Source organism: Patagioenas fasciata, chromosome 9 (genome assembly GCF_037038585.1).
Source record: "Patagioenas fasciata isolate bPatFas1 chromosome 9, bPatFas1.hap1, whole genome shotgun sequence".
In the NCBI taxonomy this organism is placed as follows: domain Eukaryota; kingdom Metazoa; phylum Chordata; class Aves; order Columbiformes; family Columbidae; genus Patagioenas; species Patagioenas fasciata.
Genome location: NC_092528.1, coordinates 26,395,430 through 26,416,546, shown reverse-complemented (window position 1 = coordinate 26,416,546; position 21,117 = coordinate 26,395,430). Strand labels below are relative to the sequence as shown.

Here is a 21,117-nt window from a genome sequence, read left to right as displayed (position 1 = left end):
CCAGCCTGCAGCAGCCTCACTCTTCAGATCTAAGCAGAGTAAACCTCAGACAGCAGTTTGTACAGCCATGGGTTGCACAGATAAATTTGGCCAGTGGCAACACAGGGGCTAAAAGCACTCTGAAGCAAGCTGTTAGATACTCCTACGAACTGGAGAGGTAACAGCCATCCACTCCAAGACACTCAAGAGCTTTTCATCTATTATGTGATCTTCTGATTCCAGAAGTCAGACAGAATCACTCAGCAATCTCTTGTACTGAGCTCTTGCTTGTCCACACTTAAACTGAGGACATGAGCAAATGCAACTGAGTGCATGAGTCTCGCAGCACAGACACCTCAGGGTGTTACTTCTGTCAGGGTGAGGCTTTTAAAAAGCAGTTGATCTTACACAAAACACTATTCTAGAATAACATCATGCCTTCGCTTAGACTGCTTTGGCCAACTGAGCTGTCTTGAGGGCCGTGCTTCTCCACCTGAAGGTGACTCACTCCTTCAACACCATCTATGGAACATCCGCTATGACAAAGAGCTGAACGTTCCCATCTCCAAAGCTGAATATATTTGTGCCTTCAAAACCCATTAATATAAGCTCTGGGAGACATGTCTACATATAATCAGATGGTTTAGGTCTTTATCACACAACGTATCTGGAAATAAAACAGACTTCTTTGTGTGACTAAAAACATTTCCACTTAAATCAAATTGTTAGACGCAGCAGGTTAAAAATAATTAGCTCCTTGATTCCACCTTCTGCTTGACAATAAAGCAACCTGGATAAAAATAGGGCTTTGGGTTTGCTTTCAAGGCTGCACGCTTCAGATACTAAAGCCAGCAGGCAGAGCACCTCAGCATCTGAGCTCTTCACAACACAAGGGACATGCTGGGGAACGCTCATGTGCAAGAGCCACAGAACAAGTGCTTAATGTCAGCATATGAAGGAACGACACAGATAAGCATGAGATTTACCAAAGGCTCAGAAGCATGAAATATGGCTTCCACGTGCACAGCCTGTGCACCAGTTTTGGAACTGTGATTCCATACCTGTACAGATTATACACACAAGTGGATGAAGCAGAAACTGCTCATCCCAAGCTTACTTGCTGCTTGCTCCACTGAGCACCCACTTCCACAGCAGAAGCGGGAATCCTTCTACTCTAAAAGGTCCCTGCTATCATCTGTGATACTTATCCTTCACTGACATTCAGAAAGCAATAATAAAATTTACTGGCTCTGAACTGTACAGCTGGAACTACAGTAACATTCATTAAATTTCATTGCTCTTGGTTTTATTACAGAGATCTTCCATGAATTTGGTATCGCAGAAAAGAAGAAAGGAGCTAGAAATTATGCAAAACACCTGCTGTTTTCCTGTCACTGGCACTCCCTTGCTCCCCGCTAAAGCAATCTGTAAAAGATCCACTCCAAGGGCAAAGGAGTATTGATTTTGACATTCTGAGCATACATTTAAAGTTCCGTGGCACGTTGACAGTAAGAAAACTCTAAGAAAAGCTTTGAAGACAAAATTCCAAGAATGTGGCAATAATGTATGAAACATTCTTCTACTTTATCTGTTCTGCACAAGCAGGAAAAGAATCTCTGTGCCCAGGACAGTTCAGGAATCTAAAGCAGTGCCCTGGTCCAGCTGGCTAACTGCGTGTGTGAGAAATCTGATCTCTGTGTGTGATGTTTCTGCGCAAATGTGTCTGCGGAAGGAGAAATCAAACCGTCCTGGCAGCAGATGCCTTCTGGTGCTCACCTTGTTTCCAGTGCCTGCACAGCAGATACCCAAAGCCATGGCAGCCCCATAACGCACATGGGGATTGTAGCTCTCTGACAGCAAAGAAACCACGCTTGGACACTGCTCAGGAGTCCTGAAGAGAGGTTAAAATAGAAAAAAAGAATGTCAGAATCATTGTTCTTCAAAATATGGAGACCTCACTCTGTTCATACTGGAAAATCTAAACGTGTCCTTCCACATTGTGTGTTTTGCCTTTTTCAAAATGTAACCAGAAGGATGGAACAAATGGACGGAGATGAAAACAGTGAGGTGCACAAATGAATAAACTTCCCAAACGCTGCAGATATCACACACAGTTCCCACTATTAAAATCTTCCTTTTTATTCCACATTTTCTGCCTTTAACAGATTACCCAGCAGAATGGCGCATCTATTGAGACTGAGGTCTTTATCTCTAGAAATCATGCGGTTGTGACAGACTTTCCACTATCAGCGGTTTGCTCTCCATGAGAGACACAGTACTGAATTTCTCATCAGCAGACACACAACCCAACTCCAGTGTTCAATCACCTTCAATGTCGGTGGGTCCCAAACTCCCTTTTGCAATCACTGCTTCTGCCAACTCCTCCTCGCCCCCACCTACAGCTGTAAACCAAAGCACGCAAGGAAATACTGATAAAATACACATTTCCAGCCAGTTTATCAGCAATGTCTCCTTACAATATCATGCTGTGATGTTGCTGCCTTTTAAGAGATCCGAGAGTATATGTTCCACGCCTCCCCAGCTGGGAACCAGCATCCTGTTGGTCATTATAGAAACAGAACTTGTAGCCCAGTGCTCAGAGGAAAGGAACCCCATAATTTCCTATGGCAAGAAGCATGTGTTGCTAATGCAAACAGTCTTGTGATGTTGCTAGTGCAACCAGTCTTGTGAATTTTGAGTATTTCTGAAGTAGGGCAGATCTCACATGCAGGTGTGGATATATTAATTTCCCTCCTGTCTTCAGAGTCATATTTATCCCTTTGTTAATTCTGATACAATACAAACCACTCCATAATACCGTACACTGCCAATTTCAGCATTTCTAATGCAGCCAGTGCAACGTTGTTTGTAAAATAAGCCTCTCTGCATTCTGAACTCACACACACATTCATCACAGCTAATCTGCTAAATTTACCCAATCTCAGGACACCATAAACACAACAGGAATGCAGGAATATGGTTGGCAAGTACATGCTCATGAAGAAGAAAAATGGGAAACTATAAATTGCAAGTGATTTAATTATGTCTGTTTTCAAAGTGCTCATCATCTGGTTTCCACTCCATCTCTCTATGTCTTGCAGCGCAGGCTAGCTTTTTAGTTGTCACATTCACAATCCTAAAAGCAGCCTTGCAAGCCATTTACTTCAACGACAAACTGATTTCAGACTGAAACGTACAAAGGAAGAGCAAAGAACACCTTAGTTTTAGCTTCCCTTCTTAGGTTTGCTATACTGAGAGATGGAGGGTGGTGGCAGCTCCTGTTGTACACAGGAAATCCAGCATCATGCAGGATCGCTAAGTGTCGATGTACTCAACAGCTCAAGAATCAGCAAAAAACACTATAGCATATGCTCCAGCATTGGTTTTATTTAAGGGAATACCTGAATGATAGAAAACAGAAGTAAAAAGACCTTAAGCAATAATCAAATTCATTTTCTTCTTTCACGGCGAATGGGGACAGAAGACGTGCTCACATAACCACGTACTTGTCCTTCAGTTATACTCTACATACAAAATCTGTTAATTTCTATTTAGCTATTATGTCTTCCCTCTTCAACTCTTTCCCATAGTGTCCTGTGATAACCAGTCCTAAGCTCTTCTTTCCAGCTCTCTCTCCTGCTCCTGTTTCTGGCAGACAGGCAGCACCACCGCACAGGCTCCGGTCCCCTCGACCATCACTGAGGGCACCAAGAGGCTCCTCAACCCCTCAGCAGTAACAGCCAGGACCCAAACCTTCGACCTCAAACTCGTTTCTTTCTTTAGGAGTTGTCCTAAAACACCCGCATGCGGAAAGAATCCCATCCACTACCACCGCCTTAACAAAAAGGCCAAACAGCAGGAAAAAAATACATGCAATAAACACAAAGTTGCTGGAAACTCCACAGCCATGGTGATAAATGTTAAGAAAGGCGGAATAACTGGGAAATCAAACAGTTCTGTCCTTCAAGTGAGCAGTACAAGTGAAGACTATAAACTAAAAGACACATTTGAAACTACCTGTCAGTCTCTTGCTCAAATAACAGCTTGGATGCTGACAATGTTTTTAAAAAATGAGCTGAATTGGAGATGAGAAGTCACAAATGCTAAAATAAATGAGCCCAAGCATGCAGCTGCACAGAACCCTTCAGCTCTTGCACTAAGACTTTACACCTTTGTGTTCTCTTTACTTCAGCAAGTATTAAACAGGTGGATTGTGAGCCAAAGAAGAGGAAAACATCTTCTGGCAAAGATGTGATTATGCACTTGGAAGCATTAATAAGTAAATTTGTGTTCGGAAAGCTGTATTTTATAGAATCATTAACTTGGACACATCCTTCTGTTTGATGGTTCGGAAGTTCCAACACAGTTGTTATTATAAAATCAAGATTAATGGGTACTATTTGATTCTGGAATTCTGAGCCAGATTTACATTACTTGTGGCCATTGCCTTAAATGTTTTTATCTCAAATCTATCCATAAAACGGTCAAACATTTTGAAAGGGGGCCCTCCATAAATCCACTATGGAAGTTAACAGGTCCCACCACTTTCCCCAGTAACAGAGTCTCCTCCAGGGCACAATCTTCAAAAAGTGTCTTCCCACTCAGTGGAGAACTAGAAGGCAAAAGCACAAGTGGGTTGAGGAAGCTAAAAAGCCTTGGAAAAATGCTCATCAGAGGCACAGGACTTCAGTGCTCAAGAGCCCCGCTGGCACCAATGCTTAAGCAATAACATTTGCTTGCTATATGGCTGAGACACTTGACAAAGTCCTACACGCTGTTGCCAAAGGGCAGCCCATATAAACCCCAACCCGTGCTTAATGAAATTAATAACACAAAAAACAACGCTGTCAAGCGATCAAAAGAAAAATTACTACATCAAAGTGGTTACTGAGGAGAAACCTCCGGTGGGAGAGGGAGAGAAGTCGCAAAGTATGAGAAAACGTTAAAAGCACAACTAAAAAAAGATTAATGGCTGATCAGAAGTCACACTCAGCAACAGGCTACTCTTAGTCCTAATACGGACATCGGTCGTTACTACAAGTTAAACATAGAAGATAACATCACATGAAATACCAGAACAACATCTGGAGATTCAGTGGGCAGAAGTTTCATCCCCTGACACAATTTCCACCCCCTCTTAAAAGTCATAGTCAAAATTCTAAACCTGGAGTATATTTAATGTATTTTGAGGAGAGAAACAATGTACCATAGTCCCTTAATCTGACCTTCCCACAACACAGTCCAGTAATTCCATCCAAAAATTCCTCCTTTAAGCCTAAGGCATGTCTCTACACGGGGCTGTGTAGCTTAGAAAGATAGGCAATGTCTATTTTTTAAAACCAAATTATCTTTAATGCACTGGTTCCTTCCTTTTTTCCTAACACTGCTTTTGCTCAAGCAGTTTGCTTTTGCAATTACATTTTACTACAACAGCAAAATGATGACAGAACAACAGCCTGATTATTTCCTTCATTTTCATCTGAAAATTGCTCAACTGCTCCTCCATCAGCCATCAAAACACAGATGTCAGTGAACCCAGGCCCATATACAAAAAAACAGCATCACAATCACCTTCAGTGTTGTTCTCTCTGTTACCAGAAAACTAAATAAATCAAGAAGCCAAAAAAGCCTCTAAGTTTCTTTGATATGACTTTTGTGCCAGTCGGCTTCTGCTTTGTTTCCACCCTACGCCAGAAGTTTTACTGCTGTGATATATGGGCTGCAGACGAAGGATTTCATCCAAGATCCACGTTGTTTGTTTCAGAAGTCGTTAAGAAAACCATGAAGAACCAAAACATTAATGAGAGATTCCCAGGAAAACATACTAGCTAGCATTTTATTAGTTTTACTCACTGTTTCCTCTCAAAAGCTCCACGAGAGACAAACAGACCATGTGGTTAAGGGTTTTGAATCTTCACTGAAACCAGAACCAGGGAGAACACAAAGGAGCTGCCCAACTCCTACCCAGTGACCCCAACCTTAGGTTCAGCTCTGATCTCATTCCTGGGGATGTTAATCTCCTGGACAGAATTAAATATAAGTGACATTTATATAAAAATAAGTATTGTATTATAGTAGGTATAAAAGCTGATACTTAGCTTCTAAGTGCCCAAGAATTTCTGAGAAACCAAAACAAGTTTTGCATTCTTCGTTACTTCCATAAAAAGAGGAAAGATTTTTCTTAAACTTTTAGTACAAAAATTCACAAAATAAACCCTAAGAAATCAATTCTTGCTAACGCAGACTAATATGAACAAACCCACCCAGATCAGCTGGACACAGAAGGTGGCTGGTTTTCCTGCCAGTCCATGATGCTGACCATGCTCTGCATGGTGTGCAGTGACACCCAAAATTGTGTTTCCTTTCACCACAAACCGTTTCTTACAGCAGCTCTTCTAGGACTCTGTAAGGCACAGAAAATCACCCTTTTTCTGAAGGTAATGACAACTGTAACATCTGCGGATTAAAAAACTTGTAGTTCTTAGTAGGCTTGGCCTATCAAAGCTTATTGAGCTATTGGAAGTTGTGGAACACAGTCAGGTACATTGACTCTGCTTAACAATCCACTTGAATCTTCTTCCCCAAAAGGCACACAGCAACACAAGACAAACTAAAACCTCAGATTGCCATATCTTGAAACATATTTCTGTAGTTTCTTAGATCACAGCTCAGTCTGAATCACATCCAAATACCTTTGTGCAGTTTATCTCCAGTTCTGTAAATCAGACATCTTGAAGGTTAGAGAACTATTGTCATTTCTGTTTATGTTTCGGCCATATTTGAACATGAGACCCTATATATGTATAAAATGTAGCATAAATAAATAAACAGAATACTGAAAATAAACCATCACATTGGTTTTGTGACGGAGACTAAAGATGGAAATGTCTGAAGCATCGCTAACATACACTTATTTTTCAGTCTAAATATTTAAGGACTTTACAACTCAGTGAAAAATGAAACGTCAGAAAATTAAAGCACATCATCAAATATATATTTTAAATTCTTCATTAAGTCTCCCCAGTCCTATTTCAAAGGATTCTAAGTATTTAGGACTTTATAAACTACTGGACATTAATTAATCATTTGATACAGAACCATTTCCATGAGTTGCTTTGTAGCACAGTGACAGACAAAAAAAAAGCTTAACAGGAGTTTCATCCATGAATGAGTTAATAAAGGAGGAATGCAGATATCTAATTGAACAGTTTGAAGTCATTTCTGAAGAGGATGCGTGTGGCAGAGGGGGGAAAACACAGAGGATTAAAAACCCACAGAGAAAAAGGATGCAACAAAGGGACATATTTCAGAGTAGACTAAGCAGGGGTGTACGGCCCATCTCCTCTCTAGACAAAAAGGATCCGAGTTATTCCCATGCCGGGAATTTCCTGCAATTATCTCACATGTAACACAGCCTCCTTCAATTGGAAAACAGAAATAAACAGCAAGGGGTGGGAAAAATCACCCTATGTGTGGTTCAAATATCCCAGTTATGGTGGACCAGGAGAGAGGCCTACCAAGATTTTGGGTTGACCGCTCATTGTCACAGGTGAAGATCTGGACGTGGGGCAGGACAGGGGCCTGTGCAAAAAGCCTGGCCAGGAGCTTGTGGTGAAGAACCTGCTGCATGTCTGGAACAGATATTCAACAGGAAGATGTGCTCCTCAGAAATTATTCACACTTGGCCAAGTTCAAAGAACATCACAGAAGGCAGGTAAGTTTTCTAGCCATCTGAAATGAAACAAGCAGACATGTATGCTATGCAAGCCTACATGCAACTAAACTCCTATCATCTTCCTCTGCAAGTTCCTATGAAAACTCTGTTTACAGCCGTATTTTAAAAAATCATTTCCTTCTCAATTAGATACGAATGCGTTTATAGAGCGTCCATCAGAGCGATCTGCACGCAACAGCACAGTCTTCATCTGGTACTTCGTCAAAGTGCCTCCTCCCTCCCAATTTATTTAATTTAGCCATTCTAGTGGCTAAAGAGATGATTTTGTCATATAAATTGCATTATAACATCCACTGAGGCATTCCAGAGAAGTGGGAACACTTGGTTTTCACTTGACCAAAGCAAGTCTTTACACGAGTAACCAACAATGATGCTCCTCAGATGGTAAGATCTGTAAAGAAAATTTATGAAGAGGCAATACAGGACTCGAGTTGACAAAATTCCACTTCTGCAACACTGACACTTCCTCCGCACTGAAGAGATAGAGGGATAGTGTCTATGTCATGTGAAAGAGAAAACGTGAAGAGAAAACAACAACACAAAACAACCACCAAACACAAAACCAAACCAAAACAAACCCCAACCCTGCTCTTTCAAGATAATGCTTCAGTTCCAACACAGGCTTGCATCAGCAACTGATTATTAGCACATGGTTGTGTTCGATGTGTTGCCTATTTTTTTCCCCCACAAGTTTTAATTCTCTTCTTTAAATTCAGAGATGAGACATGAAGATCTATGTGGCACACACCCACAAGCGGACCACTGACATGAAAAGATTAATCTGTCTTTTATGATACTTTGGTGTTTTTACACATTGGAACCTTTTTTTTGTTGTTTATGATGCAGATATACTGCCAATAGCTCCATCTCCATAAAGCAGGAATAACTCCAGCTGCTTTTCAACAAGGAAAAAAACCAGCTCAATGATGAAGGAAAACAAGCTTCATCATACAATGGGAAAGAGGGAACACTGGCTGCGTTTAATCCAATGGACATTTCGGTAAAGACTTCAAGTACAGTTAGATTAATGTCAGGAGAGCCTTCAAGATCTATAAAATAAAACAGAAGCTGATTAGACATAGATGAGCTTAAGAAAAACTGAATCCAAATGCTCATTAGCCCAGTACAGTATTGCCCTGTCGTGATTTCTGCTTTTTGCATGTTTTCATGGGCTCTTCTCTCAGTACTGTCAGGGTGACAATGGGGAGGTGGTCAGATAAGGAAATAGAATTACCGTAGCTGGATTAATATTGATTTTCTACTATATACATTTCTGAAGAATAAAGATATCTAAAGTCAATTGCAAATGATCACAGCCTGGAATCTTACCAAAGGTTTCCTTTAAACAGGGAAAATAAGGAACAAGTGAAAACTACTTTGCTAGGAACTCTATTGTATGACCTGAACACACTTTAACTCCAGTATTTCTATAAATTTCTGGCAGCAGCTTTCTCTCTTTGGCCCCAAAGTAGCTGTACCCTAAAGATACAAATGCCTTTTTTAAAAACACATATAAATTGATTCACAGGTCACTGAGCAGCCAACTCCCAGCTCAAGCCTGGTGAGCACCAGCAACTCATGGAACGTGATGGCCTGTGACATACAGGGGGTCAGACCATAATCTCATGGTCTCTTCTGGCCTTAAACTGAAGGACTCGATCACATACTTGTCCAGCTAAAGTCCTTGGAAGTGAGCATTATTTTCATTTTAATGCAGAACCGCAAGATGAAGTTAGAGACCATACACACATCTGACTGAAAGTTGGAAGGTACCAAAAAATAACAAAACATGATAATAAAAAGCAGCTGCATGAAGAAAGATTTCAAGTAACACTTGAAATAGTCCGCTAGACAATACTTTTACAAAATCAGTCAAGAAAAAAACTGGAGTATTTACAGGGCAGCAGCACTTTTCAGGGTTAACTGTGCTTCCGTCCAGCGAGCAAGCAAGCAGGCGCGAGCCGGCAGGCACACACGGGCTGTGGTGCGTGGAGCTTCAATCTCGAAAAGCCAAGGGTCGTTTACAGGATCTGCACATCCTGACACAGCTACAAAGAGCACACACTGGAGAACTGAATCAATTAACCCTCTCTGGCTCCTCTCCAGCCAAACTCCCACTCTTCCCTTCCCTGTTTTTCGAGCGCTGGAGCTGGATACGCCGCAATGTGTCCACAGGCAAAGGAGGGCAGCAGCAGCCTGAGAGCTTTGCTAAGGAACAAAGAGAAAACTGCACATGGACTCTGCTAATCACTTAAGTCATCAAAAGAATGGAAGAGAAAGGACAGCAAAAAAGAACAAGCTTATTTCTATATATTTTTTTTAAACGTGGCAAGAATGATTCTTCTCCCCCATTCAAGAGTTGAAGAAAATACCTGGGTAAGAAATAAAGTTTTCTCAAAATAGAAATTCTGCATCTTGGTCTTAGAAGAAACCTAAGTGCTAAACAAAAGCACACAAAGAGACAAGCTTTAGAAAAATTATAAAAACCAAAACCAAATGAGCAACTTGTTTTCCAGAAAGCAGTGAAAAATCTTATCTTAAAATCCACTGTGTGATGAAAAAGAAAATTACAAAGGATCTCCCTGGATGCAAAGTAAACGCTACCAAAATGCAAGAGAAAGAGGTAAGGTTTTCTTCACCTGAAAACTGCAACACATGAGATCTTCTGAGTAACTAGAGTGTTCATTCAGATTAGCACCGTGACAGCTGTTTCAGCCTATGCTCGCAAGGAAAATGTAAGCGTTAAGTCTTCGGCAGAGTTGAGAGAGACAGAAAGAGAAAGAGAGCGGGAGAGAAAAGGCTGTGCTTAATAAAAGCCCCGCTCAGATTACAAAAACAAGCGGTTTACTCACCCCTCTCCCTCCAAGTAATGGGTAAATTTAGATGTCTCAGTTCCATAAATCTTTACGATACCCTTGAGAGCGTCGCCAGTGTTTTATTGTCTACAGCTTCCTGACCCCCACCTGATAAATTAGGAACTGTAGACACTAAAACGGAAACCGCATACGTCATTTCTCAAGATATTTTTGGGGTGACCCTCTGTGGAGAAATAGGATTCTTAATAAGGGGAAATATGGGACCTGCCATCTGCCTACGCACACACTGCTGGAGATGAGACACTCGGGAGAGGAGGAGTTGCAGATACATAACGTGAGCATCTGCCTTTGCATCAGTTTGTACTTAGAACGAGCAAATGAGGTACGCTGCATCTAAAGGAAACCATTTGGGATCTAAATTCATCTATCGCATTTACAGCTGCAGAAAGGTGGGGGGGGGGGAGAGAAAAAAAAAGGAAGCTAATGCACTGCTTACTTTTTACAGCTATTGATTTGTGTCCTATAATCTTCTGAAATCTGAACCGCTCTATAAAGGGGGAGACCAGACCACTGAACCCTACCAACCAGAGATGGACACAACACAGGACTTTCAGTTTTAAGACCTAATTGTGCTCAGCAAGGTACAGGATAAAAAAAAAATTGGATACCAGCTTGGACGTGGTCACTGTATCTCAAAATAGCAGATGACCAGTTTGCCATACTGACCATGCTGGCCTTTCTTCAGGACCATCCTGGACCAGTAAGGAACAGTGAACTCTTACAGCGGACGCGATTCCTGCACAAAATACAGCTCCTGAATACCTTCTGCTGGACACAAAAATGTCCCATCCTTTACATTTCTTGAACGGGTCTGGAGCTGGCAATGGATCTTTGTCACCTCTCTCAGTAACAGCAGAACCCAAGCAGGACGATCCAAGTGACGAACAAGGAAACAAAGTGTGTTGGGCAGCGTTACTGATCCTCCTGGTGATAATCCCCACCATTGGGGGGAACATACTTGTCATACTGGCCGTGTCTCTGGAGAAGAAGTTGCAATATGCCACCAACTACTTTTTGACGTCCTTGGCGGTGGCAGATTTGCTCGTGGGTCTGTTTGTGATGCCGATTGCCCTTCTCATAATATTATTTGGTAAGTACAGCGCATCTGTTTAATCAGGCTGGCATACAGGGTAAAATTTGGGGAGGTCTAATTTAAACTGAAAAATCACTTGGATGAGGGCTGCTAAATCTTTTCTCCCTCTCACTGTAATATAGCTTAATGTCTTTATGGGAATTATACTCACTGGGGAGATTCTTTCCTTTAAAACTAACCATTCAAAAATCACCTGAGGCTTAGAACTGACACTAAGTTGGAGCTGGACATAGGAAATTACATTTTGTACAGTGGAATATTACTTTTAACAACATCAGCACAATCTTGGTATCTGTTCTATTGGATATGACATTAATTGCAGTTTTCTCTTAAAAATAAAAGTGAAATGAAGAACAGGTATCTGTTCAGTCCACTGAACTATTTTGAACTTTCTAGGAGTCAGGCACCTGACTGTACCTCAGTATTGAGGCTCCACGAACAGCCAGAGATGGTCTCGGGCACCATCCGTGACAACAAACTCCACCAGTATCAGTTTCAGACAAACTGATTCTCTCCCACCCCTGGGAAAGCAGCAGGTTCATAAAGTGTCCCAAAGAATCAAGCCAAGGGAGCTTCAATCCCTGTTCCTAATGTTTGAGGCTCAGATTTATCAGTTAGCCTGGTTCATATGGAATAAAATAGGTATTTTTTTACATGAACATACATCGTGTGAGATCTTTTCTTTCTGATTACTCATTACAGAACAAGCGTGACTCTTTCATATCCTCTCATGCCCAGCTTTCTTTCAGATATTACTTTTGACAGTTAATCAGAGGCAGCTTCAGGGGAAAAAATCTCTCTCTTTTATGCCTAAAAAATCTTTACGAATGCATTTTACATGGTCTATTTTCATATCATACAAATGGAAAAAAAACCAACAATCAGCACGAGGCTGTTTTTTCAATAAACTTACAGATTTACACAATTATCTTCAATGTATAGATACCACTGGGCCTCAGCTAACGAAAAGTTGCAGTTCATTTTTCCTATGCTGGATCTCTAAGAGTTGTCTGAGCAACAAGCAAACACAACCATAAACTTTATTTCAGAAAGGCCATCAGTGGCTTTTGTTTGCTGCAGAAGCCTGGTATCACTTTATTAACAAGTGTGTTTATTCACTTTATGCCTTGAGACTGAACTTCTACCAATTACAGACTGTTTCTCCCTGATTGAATTCGAGATCAGAATCCAGTGCTGATATAATAAAAGTCTTTTTTCAAGCAACAGTTTCTAAAAAGAACAATGAACATACATGACCAGGACAGCAATTTCTAACTTGAAAACAAGACAGTAACTTATAAAAAACCTTGGTATATCATGTAGATGCACGTGTGTGTAGAGGGAAGGAACAGGTATATATACACACAGATATTGTAACTGCTTATTGTAACTGCCTCATTAATAATAAAACTACTAACCATAAAAAGTACTAACATTGGACTAGCAATCAGCATCGAGTAAAGGCGAATCCTGGATTTCGTGGAGCTGTTTTCTGGTGGTGGTGGAGTTTTTTTGGTTTGGATTTTATTATTACTTTCATTTTGCTAGGCTAATAAAACTTTCTTTTTTAACTTTATAAAGAGACTACCGCTCCTTAATCTCCCAATCCACTGCTAAGCCCTGGTTACAACAGTTTAAAGCATGCTAGGAATCTTAATTTAAAAGTCAAACAAAAGCATCTTTCATGTTGCAGGAAATTTACAAGAAAATAGCAAAATTAGCTATAATTAACTAAGACAGACTGCAACCAACCTTTCACACAGCAGTGGTTAAAACTGAGATTTCTTGCATACAAGTCTCTGGCAGCCAACCAGAAAAACTGCTTTGCCTCTCCATGGACTGGGAGAAGATGCTGAGGTGTTTATAGAAGTTCAAAGCACAAGCAAAACACGAGCAGTTACTGGAATGTAGCTAGAACAGATATTTAAATACATACAAGTCTAAATCTTGAGGCTACGTTAGCCAGATAACTACTTGGACATAGAATAATCATTAATAGCCAGAGAGCCAAACAAATCCAACCTCCTGGCACTTCCACACAGGAATGTTTCCATAATAATGAAATAGCTGGGTGCAGCTTCTAGATACAGAACACAAATATTATGCTTCCGACTTGGGGCTGATAACTAATTACATGGAGGATATTTGAGGGAAAAGGTGTGAACTGAAGTACAGTCACAATAAATATTCCGACTGTAAAACCTAACGTGTCAGAGCGTTCCAATTCAAAACCTACTGCAGATATTGGCTCTGTGCCCTGACAGAGCTTGCAGAAAAATCTGCAGAAATTGACTGTCTCTGCAATAAAGAGCAACCCCTTTCACAAACAAATTAATAAATGCATCTGTAACACGCTCGCAGGTATAACAGCACGAGCAGCAGATTATTTATTCTCAGCACAGGGATCAAAATGTACTCTGGTAATAATACACACTGCGATTTTAATTTAGGAGAGCGAGTGTCAGAATATCCAAACAGTTCATTGCTTTTATTGCTTGCTAAATTCTTCTAATTTCTTCCGAAAGAAGGAGGGCATGACAGGAAATAACTGCATTCTCTGAAATCGAGCTGTCAGAGTTGGCCACATCTCTAACTACAGAAGGAAAGAAAAATGTTGCTATTCATCAGATAGTGAAATTAGCAAATAAACTTGAGAGATCCTCTCAGGTGCAAAACCTGCAGCAGGAAGGATTCTGCTGCCCATGGCTTGGTGGGCAATGAGATACTTGGAGAAAGTGCGTGTACCATCTTATTTTAAAATATGTTCTCTGTTTCTGATATTCATCCACTTAAAAATCAGAAGGTAAAGCTGATTGGCCTGGGCTGCAAACCATTATTCAAAAAAAAATATCTATCACAAGCACTATCCATCTTAAGCTTCTTCCATTATTGAAGACAAACCACAGCAAATCTTCCCTTATTGCTTGTAAAAACTACCAGAGAATAAGGCTTTAATTGAGGGCCACTTGCTAAAATTTCAAATCCAGAGATAAATAAGAAAACACAAGTTTGTTCCTCACAGAGAAACTCTAATACAAATAGAATGAGTTCAGCACAGACACAGGGTGAACACCACACACCCCCAGTCTGAACACCAAAGCTCAGGGTTAAGTTGGCCAGTGATTAAAAATATCCAATTTCCATCTCCGTAAATGCATCATTATCTAACAGCAACAAAATCCTTTACAGGCAACACATTTCGGCACCCTTACAGCAGAAGAACAGTTTCCAAGACTATTTAAAGGTCACGTTTTATTGCTCACATTTTAGCTGAACTAACCCTTCATCAGAGCCAAAAGAAGTCGTCTTGTTTTTCTGGAGTGGGCAAAAACATTTAAAGCCCATCAAATCAATTATTTCTTTTAACTTTTTTTTTTTTTTTTTTTTAAACATCTGGTTACATGAACCACAAGACATCTTGGTTTTCCTGTTCTTTTTTTAAATTCAGAAAGGCACCCTACCTTACTGACAGCTGAAGTGTAGGTAGAAAAATTAAATACGAGTAATTAGAACTTTCTCATACTTGATTGAATGATTTTTGAAGCATAATTTCAACCATTGTATCTATTCTAGGAAATATGCAGCTAGATATTAAAATGTACTGGTTAATGATTTGGAAAGAGAACAACTCTTTTCCTTTGGCCTCAGAGGTAACATCACCCTCACCTGGAGTCCAGGGCTCCATCCACCCGTTTAACAGGGGAGGTTTCCCAATGCAGGGGAGAACAGACAAGCATGTGCTATGTCTGACCTGATAAAATTTTCCACCCTCTGGAATTTGTAATTCAAGTCAAAGCAGCGCCATTATCACTTCCATCTATCAGTTACACTATGAAAAAATGTTTTAATCTCAAACTACCGCAACATTACCACATTGATAAGACTTGGCATTACAACAGTCCCGACTCACCTGGCATTCTCAGCACGCAGATCTGTGTATTCAGAGCGAGGAGATAAAAACCAATCTGATTAGTTATTTTGTTTCCTTAATCGTCATTCAACAAAGAGCTCTGACAATACTATTAATGTGCCTACCAACTGAGCACAGTTGAATTCTATAAAGACGGAAAATATATTTAGTAGATCAACTTCTACCATTAGAAACAGAAAAAATAATGTTCACACATTCTTATAGACACACAACACTAAGGGGCACCTTAAATTGAACACTGCTAGAACTGGATTGCGATACAAACTACTTGTGAGTGAAAATAAAGCAGCTAAGAAATAAAAATGATTACTGTTTCATTAAAATCCATTTGGTTTGGTATTGTAAATGTTGATAGGGGAGACCCAGCTCTCAAAAATACGAGCCTTTCGGAAAGCTGAACATTAAATCCCCTTTATCTTGGACACAATGCAGCTGGCAGAACCTATGTTCACTATAGAGATTAACGTTAAAGACAGATAACTACTGTAAGAAACAGGATGTGAGACTTAAAATCCAAGCCATTCCTCTTGAAAAAACAATGACGACTAACGACACACAAGAAAACTCTTCAATTTCTACAAAATCATTACAGAGACAGAACAGCCCTGCCTTGCCACACTAGTGCTCAGTTGTATCTGGCCAAGTGACGCAGTAAACCCACTTCAAAACTGTGAACCAGATTCTTCAAGATCACCACTGAGATTCTGCTATGATTGATTAATATACATTGCTTATGACCCATTATCTCCTTCATTTAATACAACCTTGAATCACTGGAGACATAGCTGAAAATAACCGTTTAACAGCAGGGCACAAGAAACAAGCACAGTCACGGCCCATATTTCAAACACTTTTGTATCCAGAGTCCTTGCCACAAAGAGCTTATGATCTGAAAAGGACAAAAAAACTGGGAAAGGCTCAGAATGCACAAACAGCCTGATCAATACGATGGCAGCAACCATCCCACTTGGGAGCTACCTAAACCATAAGACAATCCTGCTGAGGTGGCAGCAAAGCTCAGTTCCTGTAATACTGATGCCGAGGGAAAACCGCACACTGGAAACTCTCCAAAAGCTTGGATTCTAATGAGTTTTCTGTTCTCTTTCAGACAACGCCTGGCCTCTCCCAACTGCCTTGTGTCCCATCTGGCTGTTCCTTGACGTCCTCTTTTCCACAGCTTCCATCATGCACCTCTGTGCCATCTCACTAGACCGCTATATTGCCATTAAAAAGCCAATCCAGGCTAGTCAGTACAATTCATGGGCTACAACAATCATCAAAATCATCGTGGTTTGGCTCATTTCAATAGGTATGTGAGACTTGGAGAGTCAAAAAGGAATGCAGAAGCTTTTTGTGTCCAAAATAATAGGTGAAAGCTGGGCAAAATGGAAAATTCGGCAGAGCACTATTGGTTATTAGACCCTAACACTTGGGCTGGCCTAAGTCCACCTCTTGGATCATACACGGTCACATCCTAAGAACTGCTGCTCCTTATCAGGTTTACCAGAGAGGGCACGGATTAAGTAGGGATAATCATCGCTCTTCTTCATGGTCCTAAAAGTCCAAAACTCAGAAGGCAATATCTGCAGGCATAGCCGGTCTCCTGTTGCAGTATATTCTGTCTCAAGCACAATTTCAAGCCCTGAGAAGATGCTGCTAAAATCTGTGCCTTACAATTGTCCCACGAAGCAAGTAAAAAAAAAAAGGTTAATTACTTACATCAAAGATTGAAATACAAATGAGTGGCTGGTAACATTCACACTGCAGACGGAGGTGCCCAGGCAATATGGCATATAGAAGGGCTAACTTCTAGGCAAAAATAAACCAAACAACAAACCCTGAACGGTTTCTATACAGGATGCCAATGTATAAACTTTGACGACATGAGCACGTCTCCGATGTGCATGTAGCACCTCACCTGTCTTTAATGCTTAAGAAAATAAACCTGTTAAGTGAGCTAAGGAGGTGAAAACACTTAATTCAAATAAGTCAAGGCGTGCTGCAGGCAGCCGTAGGCATAGTGCTGCACACTCTGTGTGCAAGAGAAAGAACAAAATCATTCTGGATTATAAAGGTCAATGACGCACAGGATAACGGGTACATCCACCTTTGAGGCCAAGGCACACGTGCCCACACTCAGAAATTCCAACTTGAAAAAAATTTATGGAAGAGTTGTGATGATAGCAGAAGAGATGCTTTATTTAATCACAAAAGTAGGAAACTGCTAGCATGATAAGACACAAGCTGACCGTTTAATGCTTGATTTTATTGTTATTAATCAGCGCTATACTTTTGAGGTTCTTTTTTTATCTAACACAAAAGTACTCTGCAGCTGAGCCAGGGTTCTCCAAATCAAAGGCTAATTTGGCCCAAGCCTCATTGCAAATGTTTGCTGTATCTGACGTGCCTCTTAGCAAGAAAGGGATCAAGTGGCTGAAGGGTAAACCATTTTCCTCTTGCTGCTCTCAACCAACTTCAGTAAGCAGGGGAGCAGAGGAATACGGTAAATCCCCAGACCTCATTAAGTGGTATCAGGAAACAGAGCACAAATAACCTTCACCAGACAGCAAGGAACCTTTTGTTTTCGTTGTAATGTCAGATTGCTGGCAAATGAAGTGCTGACTGTAATTCAGCAGTTATAAAAAATTCATTTAAAATACAAGACTGTTAAGGTTTTTTTTTTTTAAATGAGTGGTGAATTACAGAGCTAGCTGGCCTCATTTAAACACTCTTAAATATGCAAGAGACTTTAAACAATGAATCTATCTCAAACACACACTGCATAATTCTGGCATTTGTTTAACTATTTATATATATATGAAAGAGTGAAGCAGGGAAAAAAAAAATCAACTGTCTGTGACCACTCACTTGATGCGGTTAAGATAAGAAGGAAAGAAAACTTTTACATTTTTGCAGAACTGCCCTTCAAAAAGTGCAAAGGTTACCCTGAGAGGTAAAAACATAAAAGCAGATAGCATTAGGGAAACACATTTCACGGGAGGAAAAGTCGTATTAACTCTAACAACTAGAGTCAAAGCAATTAATGTGTTCTACACTTGAGAAGTTGGCAACTTCATAGGGCTTCCTCAATCACTACGGGTTAGGTCCAGTCTCCTTAGACACGACACTCTGCTAAAGCGGAGCTTGCCAAGTCTCACAAAGAGCTGCTTGCCCAATTACCCATATGATGCTCTCAATTCCCGTTCTCTGTCACCGTGTGCCTGCCCCAGGGCTCAGGAACTACTTTTCTTTAGAGACCCTGAGGCTTCAGGCCCCCTCAAAATAGAAATTGCAAGCAAATACCATAAGCTGAAGTACTTGATTTTTCTCCTGTAGGCATTGCTATTCCGGTCCCTATCAGAGGCATTGAAGATGGAAATGGCAACTCTACGAACATCACGTGTGTCCTGGCGCCAGATCGTTTTCCTGACTTCATTCTGTACGGATCAGTGGCTGCGTTCTTCATTCCCCTCGCTATCATGATAGTGACTTATTTTCTGACAATCCAAGTGCTGCGCAAGAAGGCCTACCTGATCAACAAGCCACCTCAGCGTTTCACTTGGTCCACAGTGTCCACAGTGTTTCAGCGTGACACAACACCTGCCTCCTCGCCAGAAAAGGTGGCCATGCTGAATGGCTCCAGAAAGGACAAGACTTTGTCCAATGACATGCCCCTCTGCAGAACATCTACGATTGGGAGGAAGTCCATGCAAACAATAACCAATGAACAAAGGGCATCAAAAGTTCTGGGGATTGTGTTTTTTCTTTTCTTGTTGATGTGGTGCCCGTTCTTCATAACAAACATAAGTTCAGTTCTGTGCAACTCCTGCAACAAGGAGGTTTTTCAAAAGCTTATGGAGATATTTGTTTGGATAGGATATGTATCCTCAGGAGTGAACCCTCTTGTCTATACGCTCTTCAACAAAACATTTAGGGAAGCTTTCAGCAGGTATATCACTTGCAACTATCGGACCACAAAGCCTCTCAAGGCCCTTCGGAAGCGCTCCAGCAGGATCTTTTTCAGAAGCTCTGTGGCAGAAAATTCCAAGCTCTTTGTCATGCATGGGATGAGAAATGGGATTAACCCCATTATGTACCAGAGCCCAATGAGGCTGAGGAGCTCACCCATCCAAACCTCATCGGCCATTCTGCTGGATACATTGCTGCTCACAGAGAATGAAGTTGATAAAACAGAAGAACAAGTCAGCTACGTATAGTGGAATGGCAGCCATGTCCCATCATAGTATTACTGTATGTATTATTCTAGGTAACTGTGCTGTAAGAGGGTATAAATACTATTGTTTTCTGTTATTTATGCAAGCAATATCTTATAAATTTATATTAATTCCTCTCCTCCTAAGTCTCCTCTACTTTAATCCCAACCCCGTGGTGGCAACCACAACCTCATTCCATGATAAATTACCAATATCTACAGCCTGTAGCCTACAGGAAGAGGGAAATAAAGAAGAGCTAAAGCAGTTTGAGTATCTGACTTCAGTTCTCATCATCTTCAGTCTCTTCAAAGTACATTTTTATAAGAAAAGTATCTCTGTGCAAACACTGATTTAACGTTCACACTGGCAGGAAGACAGAACACGCTGCAGGTTGATGCTCTGTGATGAAGTCAGCAAGGAGACAGAAGCTTGCTGGTTTAAATTAAAACCTTTACTCTGTGTACACAGAACAGCACACAGGGTCACTGCATTGCTCCCTACAGACAGGTTCCTCTGCTAAAACTATGTATCCAAGTACAAGCTTCTCTTCTCTGAGGGAATCACTTGCTCCAGAGACCAAAAGGTGTTTGTGTCCATTCCACAAGGGGTAAGACTGGTTTTTAGCAGGGTGAGAAAAACCTCCATGTGCTGAAATCATCCCTTTGTGGGCAGAATCTCTTACCCACCCAAATTTCATCTCCATTACTCTCACATACACATAACCCTGGTATTGTCAGATTTGTCACAGAAAATTGCTGTTTGTTCTTTTCATACTAAGAAAATGAGAGCGTTTAACCAAAATAGGACAATACCACATGAATGATCATGAGCAAAATAGGACAGAGTGCCTGCAACATCCCTTTAATTTATATGAACAAACTTCCTGTTTTATGATCATTGGAACTTCAGTGAAAGCCTCCCCTCAGCCAATATAGTTCACACGAAGTAGAAAAATCACAGATAGAATAGCTATTTCACTTGAAAATACAAGCAAGTGTTTAAGAGACAGCATAGACCACAGTACTATCTAGACATACACACACATTCACAATTTAGCTTAGCTCAAAATAATTTCATTGGACTAACGGCGTAAGATGACGGGTCCCAATCTTCACTCTCTCAGTCACGCTCAAGCCTCCCATCAGAGCATGAAACGTATAGAAAGAACCATTCCTCACAATCTGTAACAGCTCCCAGAGTCTATCACCTGGGAAATCAGGAACCTCAGACACTTCCAGACCATTTCTCTTTGGGAAGGGAAACCAGATTTCCCCAAAGTACTGGAGTTC

General features: G+C 40.8%; 2 protein-coding genes across 4 annotated transcripts in view; one reads left to right on the top strand and one right to left on the bottom strand.

Annotated features, from left to right (window-relative positions):
- The window catches only part of PSMD1 (proteasome 26S subunit, non-ATPase 1), a 68,362-nt gene that overhangs the window by 21,550 nt on the left and 25,695 nt on the right, over positions 1-21,117 (bottom strand). The window contains exon 17 of the mRNA XM_065844897.2: positions 1,756-1,870. Coding sequence (XP_065700969.1) covers positions 1,756-1,870 — 115 coding nt within the window. The remainder of the gene's footprint in view (positions 1-1,755; positions 1,871-21,117) is intronic.
- HTR2B (5-hydroxytryptamine receptor 2B) lies at positions 9,634-19,969 on the top strand. 3 transcript variants are annotated; one of them, XM_065844846.2, is made up of 4 exons: positions 9,634-10,337; positions 11,036-11,680; positions 16,723-16,923; positions 18,951-19,969. In XM_065844846.2, exons 2-4 carry the CDS (start codon positions 11,371-11,373, stop codon positions 19,829-19,831), a joined length of 1,392 nt encoding a protein of 463 aa, XP_065700918.1. In that variant the 5' UTR covers positions 9,634-10,337; positions 11,036-11,370; the 3' UTR covers positions 19,832-19,969. The 3 variants fall into 3 exon arrangements, with proteins under 3 accessions (XP_065700918.1, XP_071668806.1, XP_071668807.1); XM_071812705.1 differs by having other exon boundaries at positions 9,634-10,912; XM_071812706.1 differs by lacking the exons at positions 9,634-10,337; positions 16,723-16,923 and having other exon boundaries at positions 10,923-11,680.